The following is a 25,629-nucleotide window of genomic DNA, read 5'->3' as shown; positions in this document are numbered from 1 at the left end:
CTATAGTGAGGTATTGATTCTTTAAAAATAGATTTTCTTGCATTTCTATTTGCTGTGGTTCATGGAAGAGATCTGATAGACTTGGGATCGTGGTGGATGCTGCATCAAAGTATTTGGGTTTAGTGGGAATTACTGCAGAACAGGTACATGAAGTACTTCGGTGAGAAAATTTGTGGAATGATAGTAGAGGGAATGGACTAGTGATAGAAGGTGATTGTACACAGGGTGCTTATCCGACCAACTTACAGTTCTTCGTTGGCATGCGAGGAGTTTGTTAGCCAACAGACAGGAATTTAAAGCGTATGTTTTAAGTTTTGGCATTCCTTGGATGTACAAGAAACTTGGTTGCGATCACATTTATCGTTAAAGATTCCAAGTTATAAACTTGTGAGATATGATAGACATACAGAATGCGGGAGGAGGCTGTGCTACTTCTGTGAAGGGGGATTTATTGTACAGAATGTTGCCTTCTTCAGAGAGAACTGAATTGTTATATCCACAGGGTGGGATCAAAATTGTGAACTTTTATAATTGTGATCGGGAAGGGTTGGGAAGAATGTTGGGAAATTATTCTGGTAAAAATATTTTTTATGGTCATAGCGGTTTATGGGGCAATAAGACTACAGATGCTAATAGGGCAGTAGTAGTGGAGTTTTTGGAAGAATATGATTTAATTTGTTTAAATGATGGAAGAAAGGCAAGGGTAGGGGATGTTGCTAAAGGTGAGTGTTCTTGTCTGGATTTGACCACTTGCTGGACTTAGTAGTTGGGTTGCAACAACTGATTGTGTGGGGAGTGATCATGTCCCAGTCCTGTGTATTGTAGGGTAATCCCTACAAGGTTCATTATCAGAACGTAAACTCAAGGAAATCTGCAGATGCTGGAAATTCAAGCAACACACACAAAATGCTGCCTGGCCTGCTGTGTTCCACCAGCATTTTGTGTGTGTGTGTGTTGCTTCGCTATCAGTATTTGGGTTCTGCTGCTAAATGGGCAAATTGGGGAAGATTTTCCATTGAGTGTGAGAAATCATTTGATCAATTGTCCCTAGGTGATAACATAGAATAAGAGTATCAGAGTATAATTTCTGGTTTGTGTGGGGCAGCCCATCAAGACATTCCTTTGGTGTATTGGTGGACACAGGAATGTACAGAGGCTGTCAGAGACCAGAGACGCGCTTTTTGCGTTTTGAAACGTAGATTAACGCAAGAAGCCTTGCTGAACTTTCAGAAGAAAAGAGCGATAGCCGTGAGTGTTATTACGAATGCTAAAAGGGCGGCTTGGAGGGGATTTTGCTGATCATTTGGGGGAGGGGGGAACTGATCTGACAGAGGTGTGGAGAATGCTGAAGAAAATGAATGATGTCGGAGGTTATCACCAGATTCCAGTGTTAGCGGAAAATAGAAATTCGGCTACAGTGGACAAGAAGGGGCAGAATGTCTGGGAAGCATATTTACAAAGATACATGGACTAGATGATTTGGGGGATGAGTATATAAAGATATGGCAGTATTTTGAAGGAGAATGGGAAGATTTGTGAGAAAAGACATGTTTGAAAGTGCCATGAATGATGGTTTTATGTTGGCTGAACTGAAATTTGTAAGTACTACAGCCCCAGGACAGGATATACTCAGCTATCATAAGCTCCAGCATCTGCTGAGGCAGCCCTAAAGAAGTAGCTTGAGCTTTATAATAAGGTCTGGAAGCAAGGAATTCTCCTGGAAGACTGGAAAAGGGCTCTGGTGTTACCTACTGTAAAACCTGGGAAGGACTTGATGCTGCCAAATAGCTACAGGCCTGTAGCTCTCACCTCTTCACTATGTAAAATAATGGACAAAATGATAGTAATGAGGCTGATGTTTGTTTTGGAAAAGAGAGAATTACTTAGTCACTACCAGTGTGGGTTCCATAAAAGGAGATCCACATTTGATGCCCTTGTAGTACTGGGAAATCATATTCAGAAAGCTTTTTCAGTAAAAGAATCAGTGGTTTAAGTGTTTCTCAACATAAAAAAGCTTACGATATTCTCTGGAGGGAAGGACTTTTGATGAAATTCGTATTGGTGGGAGGTGTAACAACTGGGTTTTGGATTTTCTGTTTGACTGGTTACTTAGAGTGAGGATGTGTGAAGAAATTATATCAGAGTTTTCGGTGGATAATGGGACCCTTCCCATTTCCTCCACTGAAAAATACCCCAGTGTAATGTCATTCATCCAGTGATTAATGATGTTTTTGATGGTGTTGCACCAAGGTTTGTGTTGGCTTTGTATGCTGATGATAGGGCACTCTGTAAAAGGGGTTGTAATATTGCCTCACAAACAAGCAAAAATCTGCAGATGCTGGAAATCCAAGCAACACCCACAAAATGCTGGAGGAACTCAGCAGGCCAGCCGGTATCTATGGTTAAAAAGTACAGTTGATATTTCAGGACGAGACCCTTCGGCAAGGCGTAATATTGCCTCTGTGGTAATGTGTGTGCAAATGGTGTTATCAGCAATGGAAGAATGGTTTTTGAACTGGGGTTTTAAACATTTTGTTTTTAAGTCAAAATATATGTTTTTACTTGGAAAATGGGTTGGATAATATTCACCTTACTCTGTATGGGGTGCTTGCTGTTTAGGGTTCCTGTGTTTGACTATTTGGGGTTATGGCTGGATGTGAGACTGACTTGGAGAACACACATGAAGTTTTTGGAGGATAAACATAAGCAGGTCATTAACTTTTTGTGATGTGTTGCCGAGTACGACTGAGTGACTTCTAGGGGTGTGCTATTGACAATTTATCGTGCTTTAATTCACTCTTGTCTGGATTATGGTTGTATGATTTATGGGGAGACAGCTCGTTCAGTTTTATATAGGTTGGATGTCCTACAGGCCAGGCACTTAGAATCTGTAGTGGAGCATTCTAGATCACACCAAGAGATGCATTGAGGGTTTAACCAAGTGAGATGCCGCTTGGCCTGTGGAGAGAAAAATTGAGCCTTGCATACTGGACTGCCGTGGTAGGGTGGGGAAACATCTCATTTGACATATTCAGTTTTAATGGTTTGCTGGGAATATACTAAAGAATTGTTAAGTGTTTTTGGCAGATAATTATGGAATATATGCAGGAGTATGGTTTTAGGGATTTGTGGATTAGCCTAACAGTGGCCTGGTCAGCAATTCCACTTTGGAAATTTCCGGATATGGGAATAGATTTGTTGTTAATGGGGTATAGACAGCATCTTGTGGGTGGTGAGAGGGTGTCTGGTCATCTAAAGCAGAAATATTTTTCCTTTAGATGGTGACCTAATCTGTTGATGGAAGTGTACTACAATTTATATGTTCTCAAGAGTATGGGAATAGTAGTACAAATCTAGCTAGCTTGCCTTTTTATTACATCTTTCTTAACCTTAAGTTTATCGAGGCCAACAGATGTTTGTTATTTTCAATGCTGTATATAGAGAAATTCTAATTTTTACACCTGTTCCCTCCTATAGATAGTAATAGGACTAATGATTGAAAAAAATGTTTTAGTGATGTTGGCTAAACGTATAAAATTATAAAGTGCAGCAGAAATAGGCTTTATAACATCTGAAGTCTCATGTTCTATGCAATAATTTCATGGTTGATCATGTGTCATTTTCCCTTTCCGGTCAGCTTCTTTTAACCTGATTCCTGTGGTATCCAAAGATCCCATTTTTTCTCAGCCTTGAGTGTGTTCAGAGGGCAAGCCCACTTGAAATAGAGAATTCCAAAGAAGAAGCAATGAGAGAAAGACATACAAAATTCTGAGATGGATTGAGAGGGCGGATGATGAAACCATCTTCAGATATTTCAGTGTGAAGAAGTTATCCCTCGGGTCCCTTTCAAATCTTTTTCCTCTCAGTTTAAACCTTTTTCCTCCATCTTTAGACTCCACTACCTGGGAAAGAGACTGACCATTCATCCTATCCACTGCTTTTATAGCTCTATGTAAGATCACCCATTTTGTGCGTGGGGAAAAAAGCCCTAGCCTATCCAGTCTCTGCTTTATAACTAGATATCTCTAGTCCCAGTAACATCTTTGTGTGAATTTTTTTTCTGCACTCTTTCCTCCCTGTAATTTAACAACGATCTGAGTGCAATCTCATCATCATCTAGTGCAGTTGTAAGGTGTCATTCCAATTCTTGTACTCAGTGCTCTGACTGAGGAGGACAGGTGTGCCAAACACCACCTTTTCCATGTTGTAAGTGAATTGTCATATGGTTGTAATTGGACAGTGCAGGCTTGTTGGGCTGGAAGGGCTTGTTACCATGCTGTAAATCTAAATCAAGCTATATTTGTACATTTTAGTTTATAAAAACAGGTTATAAATTGATCACCGTTGTTGCTGGGTCGAATAGCAGAGATGCTGTGAGTTTCTTTCATTTTAAATAGTTTATTTATTTTCCTGTCAACTGTATTGATCCAATTAAAACAGTTACTGGTTTTTATGGACCTATGTATGAAATGCAATGTACAAATGCATTCCCTGATTTTTTTGTTGAAGGAACCAAACCTTTAAGTGATAACTTGAAACAAATCCTTTCATTGTAGTGAAGGTTCATTAATAAAATATTCCTTCACCTGGGAGTGCTGCTGTAATCTTTAGTTAATGTAATGAGAATATTTTGAGGATTTGTTCCTTGTTCTTTCCTGATTCAGCAATGAGCAGGAGCCAGTACCAAAGGATGCACCGTACACATATTAAAGGTTTTAGGAAAATACTTCATTGGAATTACCTAACGGATAAAAACACAAAAACTTGCTAAGAAACATAATAATACTTATCAACCATTAATAATGACAGAAGGAACCTCATCTGTCTGACAGACTTTTCTACAATTTTGCTCTTTCAGCCTCTTCGCATTGATCATGATACAGCTGAAGACAAGATTCCAACATGCACAAAGAAGTTGTCCCTTTTATACCTTTCAACCGTAGTATAACCCAAGTACTTTTCCATGGCATCAGGTTGTGCCTTCATATCTTCCATGACCTTCAACCTTGACACATAACTTAAAGACTAAAATACTGTTACCTACTCTGAAAACAGTGATTGGTACTCCTGTTCATTCTCAAAATATTCCGGCATTCCATTGAGGCACCATTTTCTCTTACAACCTCCATTTTTGTGTTATATTTGTGCACATACCAAGGAGGACTCAAATATTAAGTCTTTCTTTACAGTTTAGAAAACAAACCTAAATATTTACTTCTGTTATGATCTTGTCAAATTCTCAGCAACATTTCTTTTTTAAACCTAAATACCTTTGTAATAAAGTGTAAAATACAAATTGCCTTCCTATTTACTTGTTCACATGCAGATTGCTTCCTGTGCAAATACTGAAAATTTCTCCTGCACATCAATGTTTCTCACTGTTTAAGAGACAGTCTCTTTTCTTAATAACATGTATAACTTCCACAGTTTTCTACCTGCCACTTTTCTTTGCTCACCTGCTTAATGTGTCTATGTATTTTGCAGTCTTTACATCCTTCTCATGAACTACTTTTCCTTCTAGTTTGAATATTTTGCACCCTGTCATTTCATCAACCATTAGATGAACCAAGGAGTAGTTGAGGGAAGGAAGAATAAGACCTAAAAGCCAGAAACATTTTTAAAAAACTGTAGTTGCTGCAAGTCTGAAATAAAAAAGCTCTATACAGGCAGCATATGTGGAAAGAAAGACTGATCTAGGTATCCTGAAGGGGTATTCCCTTCTGCCGCCGGAGTGGGATGGCAAGTCTGTCGGGACCCTGGGGACTTGTGGAAATTGTGTGGTGATTTCTTTTGAACTTATAGTCCTTTAACATCTTTGGACTATTTTTACTGTGCCCATGGTCTGTTTTTTTTTATCAATTATGCTATTGTTTGCACTGTTGTAACTATGTGGTTTTGTGCAGGTCTTGTAACTTTAGTTTTTGGTCTTGTTTTGTCTGGTGAATTTGGAGCTCCTTTCCGGGGAACGCAATAAGACGGTAGCACGACATTAATACGCAGCAGCCTCTCCGGACTCTGAATTGGGGATTGCCAAACATTATGTGGATTTTCTGCTGTAATCTGTTTTGTCATATGCTTTTGTGATATCATTCTGGAGGAACGTTGTCTCATTTTTTAACTGCCTTGCATTTGTGGTTTCTAAATGACAATAAACTGAATCTGAATCTGATGAAATGTTTGTAAACTGAAACACTAACTCTAGTTTTTCTTTTCACGGATGCTGTCTGACTTGCTGAATGGATCTAAGAATAAAATCTACATTGTCAATCTAACATGTACCTTTTGTGTTTCGGCTTTGAAGTATTCGTCAGTGGCTCAAATATTTCGAGAAATTGGAGCTTTGGAATTTCTAGCACAACTGCGAACCAATGTGGAGCCAAATATGCAGGTCTGCATTGATGAGATAATGGATGATCTGCTTAAACTGCCTGACACAATTGTGGATGTTGATCCAACTGTAGTCTATCAGTCACAGCCTTCAAGATCCTCTGACAAAGGTACTTTGTGTTGGTTATTATTAAGCTTATGACATTTAATAGTAAGAGTTGTATTGCATGTGTGTAAACACTTTATAGATTTTGAGTTCTCTGTATGAGGACAGATGTGCTGCATTTGTTTAGCATTCAAATTCAAGTTTAATTGTTATTCAACCATATATGAATACCCATGAGGTGTAAGTTCAAACAATACAAATTATGAACACTTAATAAATCCAGTATTAGCAGCTAGCTCCATGGAATTGCTAGATTATAATAAAAGACAATCTGGTTCAGCAATACTCTACAGAGAAAAATATGCATGCTTATGTGATCCCATAACCATCAATATGGTTGATTCTTGAGCTGCTCTCTTGACATGACATCAGGTGCTATTCATTTTGGTTATTCGTGGGTGGTAAATGAATGTTCACCAAGCCACTGAGGTCTATATCAGAAAAGATGACTTTTTAATGGAAGTCTATATGAGTCTCCTGATAGCACCTCTGACCAAAAGAATTGCATCTGTAAATTGAATTTTATTCTATTCTGTTAGCACCTGTGACCTGAAGAATTGCATTGATAAGTCAAACTTTTTCTATGCTGTATTTTTTAAAAAAAATCTCTTAGATAGGCACGTGGATGATTGTAAAATGGGGGGTTATGTGGGAGGGAAGAGTTATGTGGGAAGGTTAGAGTAGGTTAAAAGGTCGACACAACATTGTGAGCTGAAGGGTCTATACTGTGCTCTAATGTTCTATGTTTTAGACTGCAAGTAAAGAAAAGGAAATGTACTTTATACAAGAAAGTTATGGTAGTTAAAATTAGCAGACTGAAGCAAATTATCTCCCATGAAAATGCTTTAGAAGAATAATAAACACAAGATTCTGCAGATGCAAGTCCAGAGCAACACACACAAAATGCTGGAGGAACTCAGCAGGTCAGACAGCATCTATGGAGAGGAATAAATAGTCAACGTTTTGGGTCGAGACACTTCATCAGGTCCTGAGGAAGAGGTCGTGATCTCTGGACAAAATCTTTCCCTTGTTTGTACATTTTTACTTCCATAATATATAGTCGTCGAGAAATTGGCCTCTTTAGGCACTTTTTGTTCATCAGGTCCTGATGAAGCATCTCGGCCCAAAATGTCGACTTCTTTTCCTCTCCATAGATGCTGCCTGACCTGCTGATTTCTTCCTACATTTTGTGTTATAATAGTGTTTTGGAAAATTTTGTAAATTTTATATATCCGATGAAATGTTCTGAGCTGTGGTTATGTGGTATTTCATTGAACAATTAACATTTTAAATTCTTTAAAAAAAAATGTTCTTTTACAGTAGTGTCCAGTGTACCACCTGAAGAAGACACAACAGTATTTGGTTACTTTCAGAGGCACAGCTGCAATCAAGTGGAACCAAACAATCAAGTGCCCCGGAAAGCAGTTGGTGAGATTTCAAGAATGTTATATGCTTGGATGCTTCCAGATATATTTTCTTTTCTTTATAAAATTTAAACCTTGTGAATTAAAACATAAGTATCTTCATGTACTTTTACTCTTTATTCAAATATAAAAAACATTATGCCATAAGGAAGATTTGGCAGTGTAGTGAGTTTGTGGTTTACTAAAAGTGACTAAGATATCAGTTGGGACATCTTAAAACTTGCATCAAGTTAGTACCAAGTATTTAATACATCAATGCAACCCCACTTTAAGAAGTTTTATGCAGTTGAATGGATCTTCAGTCTTGCAAAACATGTAGTTTATTTACTCTACAAACTCTTCTAAGTAGATCAAGAACTCCTTATTCTGCAGTGTTTTCCACTTTGATGTCTTACCTTTAAAGATTTCAGCTGAACATGCTATTGTGTCAGGAGAGAAGTGATACAATGTTTTCAGAATGCTGTTGTTACTGTTACGCCTGTAGCCCCCTCCCTTTTGAGAATCGCAAGATCGCTATTAATTCAGGTCCGGAGACCCAGGAAATGAGAGAGAGACATTTGGAATGTTTAGCCCCGCGGCGATACAAAGCTACGGGAAACGGCCATTGTCTCTTGGAGACGGAATTGTGTATTAAAATACTGTGCTTCGTGGAAGCCCTCGGGCAAAGTGGGCTGGTTGGGGGGATGGCATCATTCCATCCTGATTGACATCTGAGACCCCGTGAGTGGGGATAAAAGAGGGCCTGTGGGAACAGCCCCTTAGACGCACCAGAAGAAAAGCTAGAACTCCTGTAACAGCGTAATAGTGAAAGCCGGTGGAAATGACCCACGTGCGTCCTTTTCCATTTGCCTCGAAATTGGTGAGTCTTGCCATGGAAGAACGGCTTTAGCTAACTCAAAGGAGCACTCAGCCCCCACCGACTCTAGAAGGACTGACATCATAAAAGGAATGGGCAAGTTTAAACACTCTCCCTTGACTCCAACCAAAGGCTGCAGCCTACAGCTTGAATGAACTAAAGTGACTTTTATATTTCCATCGGACAATACATTATCCCCTAGACAACAATAGAGCTATTTCTTATTGATTATTATTATACCCGCGCTTTTAGATTTAGTATTGACGACGTATATTATCTGTATGGTTGCATTGATATTATTTTTGTGCATTTTTATCAATAAATACTGTTAAAAATAGTACCATCAGACTTCAACGGACCTCTCTATCTTTGCTGGTAAGTGACCCAGTTACGTAACATTACAAATGCTTTTCGTATATTAGTACTAGTTTACTTTTGGAAATATTTCAGAATAATTCCTTTTGGTGTCTTGCTGGCACAGAAAGCAAATAATTGGAGAGATTGGCTCATCTCATTTGGAGGCAGGTGGGACATTTGAACATTGTCTCCAGGTACTACTATCAGAGAGACTTGAAGTTGATTCCTTTCTGTGTGTTTCTCTGTCAGTTTGACTGGTCTTGGAATTATGTGAGATGTAAGGATGTTACATGTCTTCAATGAGGCTTGGAGGATATTATTCACACATTTTATTTCTGTCCTAGAAAAAGCATGTTTTGACAGAGGTAGGATCAGCATGCTTGTCTCAGGAGTCTTACATTAGGATATGGTCTGCACATTGGAATTGTGCGGCTCCATCAGAGCTGTTGCTATGAGATTGTTAAACGTAGGAGTGCACACTAGCGTAGGTGTGCCTATGCCATGAGAGGATTTGAAGAATCAGCATCAGAAGTATTATCACTATCTTGTATGGTATGAAATTTGGTGCTTTGTGGCAACAGTACAGTGGTAAGACATAACATTACTATAAATTATGAAAGAAATAAATAGTACCAATAGAAGGAATACTGAGTTAAGAAATTTGATGATGAAGGGAAAGAAGCTGTTACTGAATCATTGAGTATGGGTTTTCAGGCACCGAACCTTCATCCCTGATGGTAGTAATGGGCAAAAGGATGGTGAGAGATTTTGATGATGGATATTGCCATCTTGAAGATGTCCTTGATGATAGGAAGGGTTGTGTCTGTCATGGACGTGGCTGAGTCCACAACCCTGTGCAGCCTTTTGCAAACATATGCATTAGAGCCTCTATACCAGGCTTCAATGCAACCAGTCAGACTGACTTCTACTGTACATATGTAGAGATTTGCAAGATTTTGGTGACGTCACATTATCATCATTATGTGCCATGTCGTATGACGTAGGCAATCAGGGTCTCATGACCATGATTGTTTTTGGCATATTTTACTACAGAAAGGGTTTGCCATTGCTGCATTCTCGGCAGTGTCTTTACAACATGGGTGACCCCAGCCATTAGCATCAGAATCAGGTTTATTATCACTGGCATGTGACGTGAAATTTGTTATCTTAGCAGCAGCAGTCCAATTCAATACATAATCTAGCAGAGAGAGAAAAAAATAATAATTACATACATAAGACATAATAATAAGCAAATCAATTATGTATTGAATAGATTTTTTAAAATGTGCAAAAAACAGAAATACTGCATATTTAAAAAAAGTGAGGTAGTGCCCAAAGCTTCAATGTCCATTTAGGAATCGGATGGCAGAGGGGAAGAAGCTGTTCCTGAATCGCTGAGTGTGTGCCTTCAGGCTTCTGTACCTCCTACCTGATGGTAACAGTGAGAAAAGGGCACACCCTGGGTGCTGGAGGTCCTTGATAATCGACGCTGCCTTTCTGAAACACCACTCCCTGAAGATGTCTTGGGTACTTTGTAGGCTAGTGCCCAAGATGGAGCTGACTAGCTTTACAACATTCTGCAGCTTCTTTTGGTCCTGTACAGTAGCCACTCCATACCAGACAGTGATGCAGCCTGTCAGAATGCTCTCCACAGTATAACTATAGAAGTTTCTGAGTGTATTTGTTGACATGACAAATCCCTTCAAACTCCTAGTAAAGTATAGATGCTGTCTTGCCTTCTTTATGACTACATCAATATGTTGGGACCAGGTTAGATCCTCAGAGATCTTGACACCCAGGAACTTGAAGCTGCTCACTCTCTCCACTTCTGATCCCTCTATGAGGATTGGTATGTGTTCCTTCATCTTACCCTTCCTGAAGTCCACAATCAGCTCTTTCATCTTACTGACGTTGAGTGCAAGGTTGTTGCTGCGGCACCACTCCAGTAGTTGGCATAACTCACTCCTGTACGCCCTCTCATCACCACCTGAGATTCTATCAACAATGGCTATATTGTCAGCAAATTTATAGATGATATTTGGGCTATGCCTAGCCATACAGTCATGTGTATACAGAGAGTAGAGCAGTGGGCTAAGCACACACCCCTGAAGTGTGCCAGTGTTGATCATCAGTGAGGAGGATATGTTATCACTAATCCTCGCAGACAGTGGTCTTTTGGTTAGGAAGTCGAGGATCCAATTGCAGAGGGAGATACAGAGGTCCAGGTTCTGGACGTAGGCATTTGTGTTGTCTAGGTGGTCTAAAGCTGTGTGGGGAGTCATTGAGATTACGTCTGCCGTTGACCTATTGTGGCGATAGGCAAATTGCAATGGGTCCAGGTCCTTGCTGAGACAGGAGTTCAGTCTAGTCATAACCAACCTCTCAAAGCATTTCATCACTGTCGATGTGAGTGCTATAGGATGATAGTCATTCAGGCAGCCCACATTATTCTTCTTAGGCACTGGTATAATTGTTGCCTTTTTGAAGCAAGTGGGAACTTCTGTCAGTATCAGTACTCTCAGAGATTGTCTGCCTGGCGTCAGTTGTCGTATAACCAGGTCTTGTGGTATGCAGCAGCTGCTGATATGACCATCCATCACCTGCTCCCATGGCTTCATGTGACCCGGATCTGGGGACTACGCAGGTGCTACACCGTGCCCAAGGGTGACCTGCAGACTTGTGCAGGGAAGGATCTCCTTGCATATCCCTTGGTACAGACCTATCTCTGCCCCATCACCCAGGTGATATAGCAAACCTCCTCAAAATCCTACTGATGTAGAGCTACTGGCATTACTTCTTCATGATTCTGTGAATACTTCCGGGGAGCCTTTAAAAGGGCGAACTCATAGCAGAGCAGCTTGGTGGATATGTTTAAATATTCCCATTTCAGCCTGCTATAGCTGAGAATCACAACTGCATCCAAGGTCTGTACAGTTAATAAAGATGTTTTAATGCAGTTGAACAATCCATCTCTGCTTAAAACCAATGGAAATAATGCTGACTGTGGGCGTAAGATCCTCGCTAGGAGGACTCCTCGACAAAAACGTGGCTTTTGCTCGGGGCTACAAGTGCGTTTAAAAATTTTTTTTAAAAAAATGACTACCGTAGGTTTTTGACTATTATTACCGACTATCTTGCTAGCAAATGCACAGTCTCTGGTAAATAAAATTGACGATCTCAGAGCTGGGGTGCTGATTTAGAGAGACATTAGGGGACTGTGTGCGCCCTGTGCTTCATGGAATCCTGGTTAATACCTTCCGTACTGGATGCAGGGATTCACGTTGAAGGGTTTACTGTCAGGATAGGGCTGTCAAGTCTCTCAAAAGCAGACATAGAGGTGTGTGCCTCATGACAATTCCTCTTGGTGCATAAATGTCCAGTGATGTCTCAATTCTGCTCACCAGACCTGGAATATCTTGTAATTTAATGTTGTCCATTTTACCTGCTGCAGGAGATTTCTGCCATCATTTTGGTAGCAGTGTACATTCCACCTCAGGCCAATGTCAGACAGACTTTGGATGATCTGAGCAGTGTGATGAACACGCATGGAACAGCATTCCCTGATGCCTTCACCATCATTTTGGGGGATCTTAGCCAGACTAGCTTGAAAAAGTCACCAAGCAATTATCACCAACAAATCACTTGTAGTACCTAGGGAAACAACACACTGGACCACAGTGCGTACCATGTACCCACACTTTGGAAAGTTTAATCACCTGGCTGTACATTTACTCCCTGAGTATAGGCAAACACTGAAGACTGCAACCCGGTATGGACAAGGGAAGCACAGGAGCACTTACAGGACTGCTTTGAATTGGTGGACTGGACTACATTTAGGGATTCATGTTCAAATCTGGATGAGCATGTTGTAGTGTAACCGACTTCATTAAAACTTGCGTGGATGAGTGTGTGCCTACGAGCACTTGCTATACGTTTCCAAACCAAAAGCTGTGGATGAATCAGAAGATTCTTTGTCTGCAGAGGGTTGAATCTGTGGCTTTTTGGTCTGGCGACCTGGCCTGTCCGAGAAAATCAGGTATGACTTGCAGAGGGCTATTTCAGAAGCGAAGAAACGATTCTGAGCAAGGTTGGAAGCAACATCAGATGCACGTCAACTCTGGCAAGGTTTACAGGACATTGCTTCCTACAAAGCAAAACCCGATAGCATGAATAGCTGTGATGCTTCACTATGAGATGAGCTCCGTGCCTTTTATGCCCACTTTGAAAGGAAGAGTATAACTACAGAGATGAAGATCCCTACTGCACCTGGTGATATCTGTCTCAGAGGTCGATGTCAGATGTCTTTCAGGGGGTGAATCTTTGCAAGTTGGCAGGCCCCCATAGAGTAACTAGTAATGCTGTGGAAACTTGTTCCAACCAGCTGGCGGGTGTATTGAAGGACATTTTCAACCTCTCATTGCTATGGTTGGAAGTTCCCACCAGTTTGAAACAATTATACCAGTATCCAAGAAGAGTAGTGTGAGCTGCCTTAATGACTACTGTTCTGTAGCACTCACATCTATGGTGATGAAATGCTTTGAGAGGTTGGTTATGACTAGACTGAACTCCTGCCTTAGCAAGGACCTGGACCCATTGCAATTTACCTATCGCCGTAATAGGTCTACGGCAGATGCAATTTCAGTGTTTCTTCACACGGCTTTAGACCACCTGGACTATACAAACACCTATGTTAGAATGCTGTTCCTTAACTGTAGCACAGTGTTTAACACAATCATTCCCACAGTCCTGATCTAAAAATAATGAATCCTGGGCCTCTGTACCTCCCTTTGCAATTGGATCCTTGACTTTCTAACCAGAAGACCACAATATGTGTAGATTGGTATTATCTCTTCCTCGCTGACAATCAACATTGGCACGCCTCAGGGATATGTGCCTAGCCCACTGCTCTACTTACTCTATACCCTTGACTGTGTGGCTAGGCATAGCTCAAATACCATCTATAAATTTGCTGATGATACGATTGATAGCAGAATCTCAGATGGAGATGAGAATGCATGCAGAGTGAGATATACATGCTAGTTGAGTGGTGTCATAGCAATAACCTTGCACTCAATGTCAATAAGACCAGAGAGCTGACTGTGAACTTCAGAAAGGGTAGGACAAGGGATCAGAAGTGGAGGGAGTGCGTAATTTCAAGTTCCTGGGTGTCAAGATATCTGAGGATCTAACCTGATCCCAACATATCAATGTGGCTATAAAGAAGGCAAGACAGTGGCTATATTTCATCAGGAGTTTAAGGAGATTTGGTTTGTCACCTAAGGTAGTCAAACTTCTACGGATGTATCGTGGAGAGCATTCTGACAGACAACATCACTGTTCGTTATGGGGGGTGGGGGGTAGTCTACTGCACAGGACTGAAGGAAGCTACAAAAATTATAAAATTAGCTCCAACTGGGGTACTAGCCTCTGTAGGATCCAAGACATTTTTAAGAAGTGGTGCCTCACAAAGGTGGCATCCATCATTAAGGACCCCCATTATTCAGGACATGGCCCCTTCTCATAGTTACCTTCAGGATAGAGGCACAGAAGCTTCAAAGCACACACTCAGTGATTCAGGAACAGTTTCTTCCCCTCTGCCATCCGATTCCCAAGTCGACCTTGAACCCATGAACACTACCTCACTTATATTATTTCTGTTTTTGCACTATTTTTTAAATTAACTGTTCATGTACAAATATATACTTTAATTTACTTATTTGTTTTTTTTTCTATATTATGTATTGCATTGTACTGCTACTGCCAAGTTAGGAATTTCATGACATATGCCGGTGATATTAAACCTGATTCTGATTGCATCTATGTGTTGATCTCAGGATAGAACCTCTGAGATGTTAACAAGCAGGAACTTGAGGCTGTTCATCCTTTCCATTGTTGACCCTTCAGTGAGAACCAGTGGGCTTTCTCCTGACGTCCCCTTCCTGAAGTCAAAAATCAATTCCTTGGTCTTGCTGATGTTGAGTGTGAGTTTGTAGTTGGGATACCACTCAACCAGCCAATTTGCCTCATTCCTGTGCGCCCCTTTGTTGTCAACTGAGATGTTACCAACAACAGTGGTGTCATCTGCAAATTTATAAATAGTGTTTGAGTTGTGTATTGTAGAAAGAGTCGGGCAGTGGGCTAAGCACACATCTTTAACATCTATATTAATTGTCAGCAAGGAAGAGATGTTATCATCGATCATTAGTATTGGACAGTATTGCTTTGAATAGTCTCTAGTCATCCACATCTCTGTGCACAAGAGAATGGGAATCCTGACTGTTAGACCATGAAGTTGTTACTGGGTGTTCAAGCACACCTTTCTTCAGGTGGCTGTGTAGGTATGCTGAAGGTTGGGATGGATTTTGTTGTTTGTCCTTGCTGAGCACTGCTCCCAAGAAATGGGATATGATCCATGAAAACCAGAGGCTTATGTTGGATCCTGGTTAAGGGACAGTGATTTGTGGCAATGTTTGGAAGGCAAAGAATGTTTGTGTTTAGATCTGTAGTTTAAGGCCCATCCTCTTATTTATTTAGAGATACAATGCAGTAACAAGTCCGTACCACCCAATTACGCCTGTGTGACCAATTAGTCTACTAACCCACAATGTCTTTGGAACGTGGGAGAAAACCTGAATACCTGTCTGAACCTCACACAGTCATGGGGAGAATGTGGAAACTTAGAGACAATGGTCGAAAATGAACCTGGGTTACTGGCATGGTCATAGCATTACACTAACCATTACGCTATTGTGCTCTTATATTTTATTGTTGGAATGCTTTAGAGTTAAATCTTTGGGCATGTACATGCAAGTATCATCTGCATGCTGTTTCATGACAACCGACTGAGTTAGGAGTAGTTTTGGGAGTATATGACAATCTCCTAAACATTCTGTAGATTAGGTTCCAGTGGGGATGTTGCTGCAGAAGAGGTGCAATATTAAGGCAGGATTGCTGTAATGAGGGTTGCTGTAATGACAGTAACACACACAAAATGCTGGACAAATTCAGCAGGTCAAGCAGCATCTATGAAGAGAAATAAACAGTTGAGGTTTCAGCCTGAGATCCTACATCCAGACGTGTTTTCGCTGTGATAACACATTCTTGCTTGATCATAATGTCTGGTGGCATCGGGACTTGTAGTTCCCCTGATATTTTGGAATGGGCAGAGGATAGCAACATTGTTTTTGTTAACACTGATATTTGACAAAGGGCTAGCAGGAAGAAGAACAACATTGCTTCCCAGTGGTTAATTTCACCAGTATGTGGGCAGTTCACCTTTTCTGCAGAGCTACTAATACATGCATTTATTGTGGGAACGGATGAAAAAAGATGTCGTGGCTAACTTCCACTGTGAGCGCTGCATGTGGCATTCAGTGTGTTATTAATCTAGGCTGTAGATATGCTAACTTTATGATACTATTTTTCCCAGTAGTTTAATTTTATTCTCTATTTTTAGTTAATGATACAGTGAAATGTCTGAAATATTCCACCTTCCCCTGGTTAACGCTGACTATGACAGACAGGCATGTTCTTCTATCAAATGAGAGGTAGGTATTAGCAGATTTTAAGTTCATAGTACACAGAACGTTACTGTACAGTACAGGCCCTTCGTCCCATGATGTTGTGCTGACATTTTAACCTACTCTAAGATCAATCGTAACTCTTCCCTCAGACATAACCCTCCATGTTTCTGTCATCTATGTGCCTATCTAAGAGTCTGTTAAATACCCTTAATTTATCTGCCTCTACCACTCTCCTGGCAAGACATCCCACCCACCCACGTGTGTGTGTGTGTGTGTGTGTCTATCTATTTCTGTATATCTCTCTCTATATGTATGTATAGATATTGATATAAAATCTCCCCCCCTCCAAATTGCTGTTGTTCATGTCCGTGACTCATAGTGCATCGGGTGGCAACCTTGCTCTTTCTTTAGTATTTGTCTGTGTTTTTTTACAAGGCCGAGTTGCTAGCTCAGCGTTTTCCATCCGCGCTGGGCTGAGTGTGCAAGGAGGCAGCTGGATTTGAACCCAGGACCATTTGCCTCGAAGTTTGGTGCTGAAGCCACTACACCACTGGCTGGCTATCCCTCCCCCATACTTTCTTCAAATCACCTTAATCTTATAACCCCTTGTATTAGCCATTTCAGCCCTGGGAAAAAGTCAGTGGCTGTCCATTTGATCTATGCCTCTTATCATGCCTTTTATTGGTGATACAAACAATATTGGAGAAACGATGGTGTGTTTGGGAGAAGATATTACATAGATATTGTGTGATTACATGTTAGTACCTTTCAAGCAGTTGATTCTGCTGGAACCCATGGGTATGCACATTATTTAAGGATTTGCAGCAAATCCTTTAAGTATATTAGTGATTCTGACTGTCACCAAAGATGTAATGCAGCATGTTCTCGGTAAATAATTCAGCATTGTGATATAATGGAAATCCAATTTTCCACATTTTTGAAAATATCTTCTAGAAGCTAAAAGGTCCATAAGCGTGCACATTTTGACTTAAATTCATTGTTAGGTTATCGCATCTACTGAGTGTTTCCAGCATTTTCTATTTTTATTAGATTACCAATTCCTGATGAACTCAAACTGATGCAGAATACTGTGACCAAATTTAGGAGTAAATTGTGTGGCAATTTCTTCTTAATAACTATGAATTGTTGGTAGGGGTCGTTAAAACCAACAATGGAGTAAAGAATTAGCAAAAAGAATTAAAACAAAAATATATAGACATTTTCTATACCAAAGAAAACCTGACTGAGGGGTAATACTTTATATGCTTATTAAAATATGCAAGATTCTCATTTTGGGGCCACATGTATAAATGGTAATGCACGTAACTCATTACCATTGCCAATTTATTTGGCTTTCTACTAACCCAAAGAAACAGATTTCTACAAGGATCTGAGCTTCACAAAACATGGCTGTCTCATTGTTTCATTTTCTAGCAGCACCCATTCAAATCTTCAAGTTCAAGTTTATTCTCATTCAACCACACACATTTTTCCTAGGCGAAACATTATTTCTCTGGAGCTGAGTTACAAAACACAGTATATATAGTCAGACACAGCACATACAGTAATGATCCAAAACATACAATCACCAGATAATATTAGCAGAAGTTCCTGAGTGACATGGCCTGAAGATTGACAGGTTGCCATAAAGTGCAAGGTACGTGCTTATGTAAGGTCGCATAATGTTATCTGCACTATTATTATGATACAAGCAGTAGTATAAATATATGAAACAACAACAATAAAAGATGAAAGGTGACCAGTGCAGGAATAGAGTGTGTCTGTGAGCTGGGGTGTGTGTGGATGAGGGGGTGGGCGTTGTGGCTGCAGTGCATTCAGACAGGATGTGCATGTCTGCTGGGAAGCTGCATGATGTTAAGAAGTCTAACAGCTTGGGGCAAGAAGCTGTTATCCAGCCTGAAAGTTCTGTTTCTTATTCTGCTGAACCTTCTGCCTGACGGCAGGAGGTCTAAAGATTGCAGGAAGGATGTCAGGCATTTTTGACAGTGTTGGAGGCACTGCAAAATATATTCTTGAATATGTAATGTGGAAAAAATTGAACATACCTAACCTGTATTTCTTTTGTTGAACAGCTCCTTAACCAGTACTAATCATTCTTTAGTTCGCAATACCTGTGAGCTTTTACAAGATGTCATCATGCAGGATTTTCCAGCTGAGATCTTCCTTCAGCGGCCAAAGATTGTTCAGGTGCAAAAGACAAAATTCATTTTCATTAAGTTGAATATCCTTTAAGCACATGGTAGAATAACATCTTACCACTTTCAGAATTTACGAGTTGACTGTGAAAGAAGGCCATGTCTATGGAACATGTTTGAAAGGATAATTTGTGTTCTACTGTAATTATGTTGTCAACTCATTAAGTTGACAATTGAGAATGGTCCCCTCCTCCCTTCTCCCACTTTCTGCTTTCTGCAGGAATTGATCCTTATGTGAGTCCCTTGTCCATTCATTCCTCCTGGCATTTATCTTTACAAGTGGAACAAGTGCTACATCTGCTCCTACACCTCCTCCCTCACTACCATTCAGGGCTCCAAACAGTCCTTCCAGGTGAGGCAATACTTCACCTGTGAGTCTGTTGAGGTCATATAGTGTGTTCGGTGCTCCTGATGTGGTCTCTTGTCTGTTAGTGAGACGTGATGTAGATTGCAAGACTGCTTCAGCAAGCATCTACACTCCATCTGCTGGAACAAATGGGATCTCTCAGTGGCCACCCATTTTAATTCCACTTCCTATTCCCATTTCAATATGTCCATCCATGGCCTCCTCCATTGTCGGGATAAGGCCACACTTAGGTTGGAGGAACAACACCTTGTATTCCGTTTGGGTAGCCTGCAACCTGATGGCATTAACATCGACTTTGACTATTCAAACTGGGAATTTGAGTCCTGTTTTTGCATGGGTTAGTATGCCATTTCCCATCATGACTGCTGTTGGGGAGTTTAGAAAAACCATCTTATCATCTTCCTTCAGATAAATTCTTTAACTTCTCATACGTATCAGGTGTGATTGATGGGACTAGGCAGAATAATAGTTCAGCATGGACTAGATGGGTCTGATGGCCTCTTTTTGTGATGTTGTGCTCTGTGACTCTATGGAATAAATTGGCTTTTTGGTATGGTATTCAATTTATTGAGGCAAAGAAAATCTATTAATAATAGTAACAAAAAAAGGAAAATTGCAGCAGACTAGAATCATGGAGAAGTGATAGTTTCAGGTCAATGGCTTTTCATCAGATTTCCAGCTGAAATGCTGCTTTAATTTTGAATGAATTGCAAATTTTATCGGCATCATGAACTGTTCCCATTTCCACTTCTTTGCCATTCCAGAGGAGTGGTTAAAAAGTGGAGAGGTATGTTGAAGATTAAAGATAAATATTAAAAGATTAGCTTTATTCATCACATGCACAGTGATATAATTTTGTGTCAACGACCAGCACAGGATTGTGCTGGGGCAGCCTGTAGGTATTGCTGTGCTTCTGGCACCAAAGACGTACCGGTTGGTAGGTTAATTGTTCATTGTAAATGGTCCCTTGATTAGGCTTGGATTGAATGGGAGATTGCTGAGTGGTATGGCTTGAAGGGTGGAAGGGCCTATACCGTGTTGTGTCTCAATAAACAAACAAACATAGTGTGCCCACAATTCCCTAAGCTTAAGAGATGGCAAATACACAACATTAATAATATGAATCATCCATTCATCAAGATGCTGTACTTATGAAAACCTTTTAAGTAACAATTTTTATGAAGAACTTTGCTTAGAAAGTGCCATTAATTGAGAAAATATGATTAAATTAAGAGTCACAGAAATTAATGTCAGATTCTGGTAAGGCTGGGATGGGGCAGTGACCCAAACAAAGATCAACGATTTTAGATACACTTAAACCTGGGTCATGAATATTTGCCAGCTCTAATGATGATTCAGAATGAAATGAATTAAAATGAACATGCCCCATTCATTTAAAATTGTAATAGAAGTTATCTGAGTGAGAAGAGAGTTTAAAATCCAATTACTCAGTTATAATAATGTTATATTATACACATACAATCCAGGTAAGCTTGCTTTCAATAAATCAGATCAGACAAACTGCTGGTCATAGAGTTATCTATTCATATTAAGTAACATATTCCAACTGATTTTTTCCAAGTCTGCATTTGGAGAGTACTGTATTGTTCAGTAAGATACTGTCTTAGACTGAAATACTTATATTGATTAAAGCTCCGATTCTGCAGAAGATTGTGCAGTGCACTGGCATTCTTAGGACTGAATATCAATTTGTGTTTGATTCTTCCTCATTTTATGCTCCTCATTCCTTTACATGCCAAGTTACATTATAAAACTGTTAGAAACCTCTTGAAATAGAATGTGGAGCTAATATCTAAATTATATCTCTTATCTTCACTATATAACTCCTTAACATTACTTTTCAAATAATGTATTCCATTTTTAGACTAGCTTCCTTTTCTTAGCAATTCTATTCCTTTTTGTTTTTGGTAGATTTGTTACTCTTTCTATTATTGTGTGCATAATTACTTCCTATCAGGGGAAGTCTTGCCTCTAGTGAACATCAGGGTAGCCACTTTTCCAAACTAAAATATTTTGTGACAATCTCATGTTACGTAAAATCCTAAGGCTTTGTGTCTTGTGTTTCAGAAGCAAATTTGACCAACTTTTATTCTTTGTGTCTTCGTGAAGCAGTACAATGCTAAATTCACTAATTCAGTTACTTGACAGCAAGTTTGTCATATTTTTTAAACTTTTAGTTAATCTTTGCTTACCCACAGAGTACTTATTTTTGTAATCAATAAAGCAGTTTAGTTACTTTTTTACATTACTTCAAGGCTGCTAGATAGCATTTTGATTATTCTCATTTGAGTCTTTCCTTGTGTGAGTACGAGGCAGTTGTGGTATCCTTATTGTCACTCTAGTTGAATATGTTGGCTCAGGTGGAGAATAAAACTGTATAGTGGATTCTGGTTAATTGGGACACATCAGGACCAATACATTTTGGCCCAATTAAGCGGCTGTCGCCATTCACAGAAGTTTCATAGAAATAGTTATAAAGGTCTAAAAAGGAGAAACTACCATTTAACTGAGTGACAAATTATATATTTTTAAATGAAACACAGAACAAATTAGAGCAATGCCAATACTATTAAAGTGTGTGTATTAGTTCCTAACAGTTATCAATGGAGGAATTCATCCAGTGTACACTTTGTGAGGTGTTCAAGGAGGGTAGCTCACTCACTTTGGTCTCTACCTGACATTCAGCTCTCAGGTGTGGCTCCAAGCCACACCCTGGTACACCACTTTGACAGCTGGGCTAAACCAAGTGTTGGAAGTCGGCGGGCCTCATAGCTAGTGAAATAGGCACATGCCTTTGAAGTCATCGGTAAATCTGGTGGATGAGTTCAACAGTGAGATCTAATGGCAGTTCTGCAATGCTTCATTAAGAATGAAGGATATGATAAGGCAAGGAAGAAGTCATAGCAACCAAGGAAGACCCCAGTTTGTGATGCCATTGGACCTGGAATTCTGAGGTTGAGAGAGTGGAACTGTCCCAGTACAACAGCTTTTCCACTTTAAAAAACACTCCCACACGTTTCCCCATCATCATTGGATATGATGAACAACCAACACATTGCTGTGTTCTTTTGATCGACTATAAATGAACAAAATTAGTGCAGATACCTAATGCAGATAATGGACTACATTCATAAAATGCTTTTGGCGATTGCATCCTCCATGAAAGTTGTTCATAGAGAAACATCAAACCCACTCTCCCCCCAAACGGCATCCCAATCATAAACTCTCAAAACCCCACAAAAAACAACCCTTCTGCACAAAAACACTAACAGAACACAACAGAACATCAATCCCCAAGCACCCTCACCTTGCACAACAAAATGTAAAAGGAACAGATGATCAAAAATACAGAATATTAAAAGCCCCAAGAATGAAAAATGTCCACAGTCCGTAAATGCAATAGTCCAATCCATAAAAGCAGAACGGCGATACCATCCTGCGATATCATTGACGTTTACTGAAAGGGAGGGACACCACACAAGGCAGAGAGGCCTACCTGCTTGCCGCAGTGACCCACACAGCGATAGGCCGCTCAGATCTGTTCTCCAGCAGTGATCAAAAGCAGGCAGTTGGTGCTGCACTCTCATTCGCTTTCCGCACCTGCCTTGATGTCTTCCTCGACATTTTTTAAAAAAAATTTTTTATTAGTTTTTCAAAACATTTTACAAAATTAAAAACCCCAAATCCCAATGAGGAGCATTAATACAGTGCAAGATTAAGCATACAATAACAATATGCTACAAAGGAAGAGAATTTAACAAAAAAAGCACCTAAATTAAAGACAAGTAAGCTTAGTGTCCTCCCCAAGCCCCACAACACAAGAAAAAAACAACAACTCCAGACCAACCACCACACAGTATAAAGAGTATAAGTCCGGACAGTCAAACTCCCAGACTGTGAATACACTTAGCAACAGGGGATAATAATGCCTACTACCAGAAAAAAAAAGGGAGCTGAAAGCAAGGGACCGAAAAGAAAAAAAAACCCTAGTCAAGAGGAAGGTTATGAAAGTACTCGATAAAAGGTCCCCAGACCTTATGGAACTTTAGATCCGAATTAAGAACCAATTGAATAGCTAAGGCAGATTTAGTAGGTGATCTGGTAACAGAGGACGATCGGTCCAGTTTAGGATCCAACCAACAGTTAAAATCACCACCCAATATAAGAGAGTATGAGTTTAAGTCTGGTAGTGAGGAAAAAAAACGTTCAAAAAAGTTAACATCATCAAAGTTGGGGGCATACAGGTTTGCTAGTGCAACTTTAGTGTTATATAGTTTACCAGAAACAATAATAAAATGGCCATTTGTATCAGATATTTTATTATGGAGTTCAAAAGGAATATTTGAATTAATAAGAATGGAAACTCCCCTAGCTTTAGCGGCAAAGGATGAATGAAAATGCTGACCCGCCCACTTTGACAGAAGCCGGGAGTTATCAAAACAACAAATATGAGTTTCTTGAAGGAAAGCAATGTCAGCTTTGAGTTGTTTGATATGTGAGAATACCTTCTTCCTTTTAACAGGGTGGTTCAGTCCCTTTACATTCCAGCTCACGAATTTAAGTGCACTAACCATTATCAATTACTAATGCATAAAAGGCAGCAGGCATATAAAAAGTCAAGCAGTACAATAGCAGTCTGGGAGCAGAGATGTAAACATAGATTCGTAAGGTCAAAATATAAACATGTCCTAAGCAATAAAGAGATGTTGGAACTGGAAAATCCACCCCACCCGCACAACCCAAAACTAGACGGCTACCAAAACAAGTAGCTAGCTCTAACAAAAAAATTAACCCAAATACAACTTCCAGATCTGTGTCATTAACAACATTTCGGTATAAATATTATAGCAAATAATAACTAATTTATGCACTAGAAAACATAACTACAGATTAGAACACCTTCTGCAGAAATATACAACTTAATACAGAGAAAATCGGAAGAAAACCAAAACTAACCTACCCGTGAAACATTATAGAAGAATAAAGTAAGAGAAAGGGAAAAAAAGGTAAGAAGGAAAAAGAAAAAAAAGAAGAGGAAGGGGAAAGTTATAAATTCAAGACGAGTGTTTATCAACCATTTACAGAGAAGGGAGAAAAAAATTCAGAGATTAGAAAAAAGCGGTGAAGAAAAGAAAAAGATAAAATAAATAAATATTTAAAACAAAGGAAAAATAAATCAGCAGTTGAACTGTGAACCGACAAACAGGGAGGCCTTCACTAAAGACTTCGAACCTCCAAAACAAGTTAGAATTAGTTGCAGAACTCTGTAGGTAAAGTTATACAAGAATAAAAATAGATTACACACACACCAAATCCTGGGAGAGATTGTCAACAGCCCTTAAAGTTTCAATGAATAATGTCTGAGTGATTCAAGTGAATTCCGAGTCCAGAGAAAGTAATTTTACTACGAGGAGTACTTATCCGCCATTTTATGAGGTCCGATCAGATTCCGAAGATGACTGGATAGCCGGAAGACTTGCCACAAACGCTTCAGCTTCCTTCGCTGATTTGAACCACTTATATTTCCCGGTATTAAGCTTGATTCATAGATCAGCAGGGTTACGAAGGGAATGTTTGAAACCATGATCAAAAAGCACTTTCATTGCACCTTTAAACTCAGCGCGCATCTTTAAGGTCTGGGGTGCAAAATCTTCCACAAAGCGAATGGTTGTATCCTTGAAAGGAAGCGACCCCCTGCGACACGCCTCTACGGTCAGACTGTGTTTTACCTGGTATTGATGGAAACACAAGATTACTGGTCGCGGGCGGGAGCCCAGAATTCCGGGGGGAACGTAAACTGTGTGTGCCCGTTCGAGCTCGGACAGCTTCGGAAGCAAATCTTTCCCGAATAACTCACAGAGAAACTCGGTGAAAAACATCACGGTTGATCCCTTTTCAGTCGCCTCTGGTAATCCCAGAATTCTGATGTTACAGCGTCTGCTGCGATTTTCGAGATCCACCATTTTGGAAAGAAGTTTGTTAGATTTTTCCTCTAAGCTGGAACAGAGAGTCTCCAAGTATCGAACACGACTTTCTAAATCTTCAGAAGTCGAATCGATGCGAGATAAGTGTTCAGCATGTTTGTCCACTTTATCATTGATCCGATCCAGTTTGTCTTCTAACTGTTTGAAAGTGGTTTTAAATTCCTTTAAGATTTTGTCTCGGAGCTTTCCAAGCGCAACCATAGTCTCGTCCGACGGGGTCATAGCTTCTTTTCTCCCGGATTTAGAACTCTTGCTAGACATTGTAAGTTAGATATATTCACAGGCAAGTAAGAGATACGGAAATAATTCCTAACTAAGGTTTAAAAAATGGAGACATTTAGTGCAAAGGTAGCGACAGTAACGGAACAAAAGTTCGGAGCAGCTAAAC

The 25,629-nt window shown here is 39.8% G+C and overlaps 1 protein-coding gene across 1 annotated transcript in view; it reads left to right on the top strand.

The window, feature by feature from the left end:
- Nucleotides 1-25,629, top strand: part of rttn (rotatin) — a 243,030-nt gene that overhangs the window by 8,409 nt on the left and 208,992 nt on the right. Inside the window, exons 3-6 of the mRNA XM_073051703.1 lie at nt 6,302-6,497; nt 7,814-7,921; nt 16,587-16,677; nt 18,747-18,861. Of these exons, the coding sequence (XP_072907804.1) occupies nt 6,302-6,497; nt 7,814-7,921; nt 16,587-16,677; nt 18,747-18,861 (510 nt within the window). The remainder of the gene's footprint in view (nt 1-6,301; nt 6,498-7,813; nt 7,922-16,586; nt 16,678-18,746; nt 18,862-25,629) is intronic.

The sequence above is a fragment of the Hemitrygon akajei genome, chromosome 1 (genome assembly GCF_048418815.1).
Source record: "Hemitrygon akajei chromosome 1, sHemAka1.3, whole genome shotgun sequence".
In the NCBI taxonomy this organism is placed as follows: Eukaryota; Metazoa; Chordata; class Chondrichthyes; order Myliobatiformes; family Dasyatidae; genus Hemitrygon; species Hemitrygon akajei.
The sequence above is the reverse complement of the archived record's forward strand: the minus strand, read 5'-3'. Positions and strand labels throughout refer to the sequence as shown.